General features: G+C 39.0%; 1 protein-coding gene across 1 annotated transcript in view; it reads right to left on the bottom strand.

The window, feature by feature from the left end:
- Positions 1-5,000, bottom strand: part of LOC131351572 (uncharacterized) — a 47,629-nt gene that overhangs the window by 8,056 nt on the left and 34,573 nt on the right. The window contains exons 16-17 of the mRNA XM_058386991.1: positions 3,923-4,096; positions 3,354-3,527 (exon numbers count right to left, since the gene is read on the bottom strand). Coding sequence (XP_058242974.1) covers positions 3,354-3,527; positions 3,923-4,096 — 348 coding nt within the window. The remainder of the gene's footprint in view (positions 1-3,353; positions 3,528-3,922; positions 4,097-5,000) is intronic.

Here is a 5,000-nt window from a genome sequence, read left to right as displayed (position 1 = left end):
AGAGAGAGAGAGAGAGAGAGAGAGAGAGAGAGAGAGAGAGAGAGAGAGAGAGAGAGAGAGAGAGAGAGAGAGAGAGACAGAGAGAGAGAGAGAGAGAGAGAGAGAGAGATAGAGAGAGAGAGAGAGAGAGAGAGAGAGAGGGAGAGAGAGAGAGAGAGAGAGAGAGAGAGAGAGGGAGAGAGACAGAGGGGGAGGGAGAAAGAGAGAGAGAGGGAGAGAGAGAGAGAGAGAGGGAGAGAGGGAGAGAGAGAGAGAGAGAGGGAGAGAGAGACAGAGTGAGAGAGACAGAGAGAAAGGGAGAGGGAGAGAGAGAGAGAGGGAGAGAGAGAAAGAGGGAGGGAGAGGGAGAGAGAGAGAGAGAGAGAGAGAGAGAGAGCAAGAGAGAGACAGAGAGAGAGAGAGAGAGAGAGAGAGAGGTCAGGTTAGTTCCTGCTAGAACACACCCACTGCTCCACTTCCTGTCCTCCATTTACTTAGTTGTTTGTGCAGCACTTTTTTCCACCTTGTAGTTTATTTTGTTGTGTTTTCAGTTTCCAGTCTCTGGTTTTCTTTCATTAAGTTTAGTTCGTGTCACTAAATGTAACTTTGTTTACTAGTTTCAGTTTTGTCTGATGAAGCACAGACTGTCCTCGTCATTTCACTGAGTTCTATAACACCTGCAGTATGTTGGTGATGGTACAGTTACAACCCTCTACAGACACAATAAAGCTTGAGTCGCCATTGGCTGGTAAATGTATTATTTTACTCGCCAGATGTTTTACATGATATGCGTGAACTGCAACTGAACAAAATAATAATAATAATAATAAATTAAACAAAACATACTTTATCTGTCTGAATTTTTCTTTATGCTTGCATGTGGATTTAATCTACCATTTCTTAGCAAATGGATTTCTCTTGCCACTTGACTTCAGCCACCTCTCCACAGCTGCACTATGGGCACAAAATCCAACAAGCTTTTGCTTCCAGTCATCTAATCCAAATTTTGACATTGAGGACTGAATGCAGTCAGTCACACCATCAGCATGAGCATGTGACAGCTCTGTGACAGAGACTAGATGATTTACTGGAGACCCATCATGTAAATACCTCACATAGATCGCTTCATTTTCTGTCACAGAAGAATCTGTTGCACCATCAATCATGATTGATATGTAACTGGACTTTTCCACTTTATTTGCCTCTATATCCTGTAAATCTGTGGAAATATTAGAAATGAGTTCAGTGCAGTGGACATCATTATCATACGTTGGGGGAAATGTCCAGGCCATTTTTTTCCTGCAGCATAATTAGTGGCTTCATCTGAGTGAAACTCAATTCCTCCTTTGCGATGTAATATACTGTATTCATTTTTACAGAAAGCTCACATCTCTCTGCTCTGTCACTCTTTTTATTTTGAGTTTGAAACCCTTTTGCTATCGCAGATTCCTCAGGGTCTTGGCTTGACCCCATTACACTATCACGACAAGATGCATGTCGTTGCTGTTGGAGTGCGCTGTGAGATCTTCACGTTGGTAACTGCCCGACCCTGACACAAAGTCCGTTTTACCGGCTAAGCTCGGATTTTTTACTGCAGTATTTACATATCATAACATTTTCCTCCTCCTCATACAAAAGCCAATCAAAATCTGACAGCCACCGAGTCTGGAACTTTCGCTTTTCCAATAAACTTTTTGATTCGGAATGCGCAAACTTCCGCCGGCGCATTCACTGTCTAATATCTACACTGAACTGGACTCTTTACTCTTCTTTGCGCTTGAAAACAAAAAATGATCAAGTGTTTTCTACTCAGACTGGACTTTTCACTTTCTGCATCCATTCGCATCCACAGTACAGAAACACCACGATATAATGCATCAATTCCCTTTACACAGCATGCGTGGCCTATCTCTGTCTCTCTCTGAGTGCGCGTATGACAGAAAGAAACAGAGCGCTTCATGCGGACTGAGCAGGCACCTCAGTTATACCTGCGCTAAATGTATTGATTGCATCTTAATCACAGGCGAGGAAAATCTTAACATTTACTATCCATTGGCTAATTAAGGCTATTTTTTAGTCACATAGCGGGAAATTTACTCGCATTCTAGAGGGTTGAGTTAGTATGGTGCTGTTTCCTCCAACCATCCAGAAACATGCAGGAAGGTGGACTGACTACACTAAACTGCCCCCTAGGTGCCCACCCTGACAGGATAAAGCACATGAATACACTCTCTCACCAAAACTGGGCAGAAGATTGGAAAAAAGACCAGGTTTGTAACTGAAGCTCTTCATCTGAATCTGTAGGATTTTATTCATTGTGCTGCTTCCACATGATCGACTGAAAATGATATGAATGAGCAGGTGTACAGGTGTTCCTAATAAAGTGACCGGGGTGTGAATATAACATAAGGCTGGTATCTTATGGACATTAAGGGTCATTCATTTCAAGGCCAGTAAAGAAAATTAAAGGCAAGAAAATTAAATCTGCATAATAAAATAGTAAATTTCATATTGATATTTTATTAGAACTACATGAATCATAATCAGTGATAAAACTCTTGTACCTGGACAGTAAATTGACCACAGGAGGAGGTAGTTTCTAGCTGGTTGTATTTTATATGTAAACAGGTGTTTATATAATCACTCTCTATTCACAACATGGCGTCAGCGAGGTCAGTGGTCAGCGAGGTGCTGAAGTACTGAAGAGATGCTGACTCTTATTTCAGTTCCAGCAACAATTTGAAAGTACAATAAAACAATAATTATAAAGTATATGAGAAGTATATGAGTATATGAGTCTCTTTCTGTTTGGTGACTCAGAAATCGTTATTGTTATATCTGTGGTCAGTGATACACACACTGTGAGATTAAATACAGCAAGTAGCAGCAGTCACACATCTTTTTTTCCTCAATGTGAAGTAACATCTGCACTGAACATTACAAACATTTATATTGTGAATAAATAATGTTGATAAAGTCACAAAGTTCCTGTAAAAGAGGAAACTACCCCAGGACCTCATGTACATTTAATCCTGTCCAAATAGGGCAGTAATTATAACTTATCATACTCCATTATACAGTATATATATATATATATAAATAAAGAAAGAAGGAGAAACTTTGTTAACTCTCATCTTCAGTGAGGACTTTCTGGAAGAAGTGAAAGTGAAGTGTGATCATGTGACCCTCTGAGAGTGCAGACAGAAGGACACTCACACATGGAAGCTTTAATTCACAGCAGCTCACCTTCTCTTAATAAACACACACATGCTGAAGCTGGTCATTGTACTCTCTGTTAATGATCCACTCCACACACCAGATAATTACACTACTGCAGGAAAATAGAGATCTGTGTGTTTCTAGCTGTTTCTTACCTAAGTTTCTGCAGTCTGTAATGTGGATCCTGCAGCAGAGCTGAAAGCTGCTTCACTTTCACGTCTCTTGGTGTTTTGTTGTTCAGATCCAGCTCCGTGTGCAGTAAGGGGTTTTTACTGAACATTTTAGTAAGACACGTGTAGGCTTCCTCTGCATCAGGACTTTTCCACAACCTGTAGAGAAAAATGATATGGAGACGTTAATAACTGTGGACTGAGAGCAATAAGGAGCTGATGGTGATGTGCTTTAGCTTCAGTTTCAGCTTCAGTTTCTGTTTTCAGTGAGTTTCCTTATCCTTTATCCAGCTATATCTGTTACAGAATCAGTGCACATTCATCCTCATGTCTTAATAAAATGGATAATTATCAGTCTTTACTGTTACTATTTATAACTGTTCATGAAAAAACTCTATCCAGAAATGTTTCCTGATTCATCAGAAAACTGAACATTACAATGTGACATAGTGACATCAGATCATTCAAATTAAACCATTAAGCAGAATGAAGTCATTTTCAAAACCTCAAATACTAAAGTGGTAGAAAGATAAAGTTCTTTCATTTCTCCTCACCTCAGTGTCTTCAGTTTACACTTCTTATCATTCATTAAATTCCTAAGCTCCTTCAGTCCTGATGCTCCAGGGTCGTTCCCTCTGAGGTCCAGCTCTATCAGTGATGAACAGTTTGACTTCAGAGCTTTAACCAGAGCAGTGTATCCTTTCTCTGTTATATTACAGTCTGAAAGTCTGGAGAAGGAGCAAAAATTAATCAAAATCTGTTCAACCTGTTTGTGAGAATGTTCTTTATTTACCTAACATAGTACATAAACTCATTTGTAAATGATGTAAACCTGACTAGGGCTGTAACAGCAATTAAGTTATTGACTTATCGTACAATATTTGGACATCACCTTGATCATTTTGCTCACTATATTGTCCACTGTGTTTACGTAAGAACAACTGTGTTATGGTCCCCCAGTTTCCCCTCCACACCGCCAGAGGGAACCATCACCTAAATATTAGCACTTCCGGGGCCCCAGGTCTCTTCCCACATTGTGGGACGTTTAAACAATGGTCATATATTGTACATCAAAGTATTGCCAGTTATGCTGCCTTACCGAGTGGTTTGTTATTGTTCATCATGTTTGATTTCTGTGTATTATCTTGTGTTTTGATTTTCCCGGCATTTAATCTTTTTCATTGCAGATTTAGATTTGTTTGCAATGCAGACTGCTCTATCGGTATTTTAGATTATTGTGCCTGTTTCCTGGTTTTGCCTTTGCATTGCTTTTTGGATTATTGTGCCTGTGTTTCTTCAATAAATCTCAGCACATGGATTTTACTCCATCTGATCATGCCTCATCATTACAGAATGTCTCTAACATTTTCTTTTGTTTCTGTCTTTTTGCCTGCTCTAGGGCTATCAAATTAAAATTCAAACTATAAATATTTAACAAATTTAAGATAAAAATCACATTCAAAAACAAAAACTGTGCATCTGAATTTATGATGTGTAGCAAGTACTAGCATCAATTTTAATTAAACACATATTGTCATTAACATTACACTAATAATGTCCTTTTAAGGTAAAAAAAAATATAGTTGTAGTGTTTCAAATAATCCAGTCATAATAAAGTTCAACCCGATTAAT

The sequence above is a fragment of the Hemibagrus wyckioides genome, linkage group LG04 (assembly GCF_019097595.1).
Source record: "Hemibagrus wyckioides isolate EC202008001 linkage group LG04, SWU_Hwy_1.0, whole genome shotgun sequence".
Taxonomy (NCBI): Eukaryota; Metazoa; Chordata; class Actinopteri; order Siluriformes; family Bagridae; genus Hemibagrus; species Hemibagrus wyckioides.
This window is presented reverse-complemented; position numbering and strand designations above follow the sequence as displayed.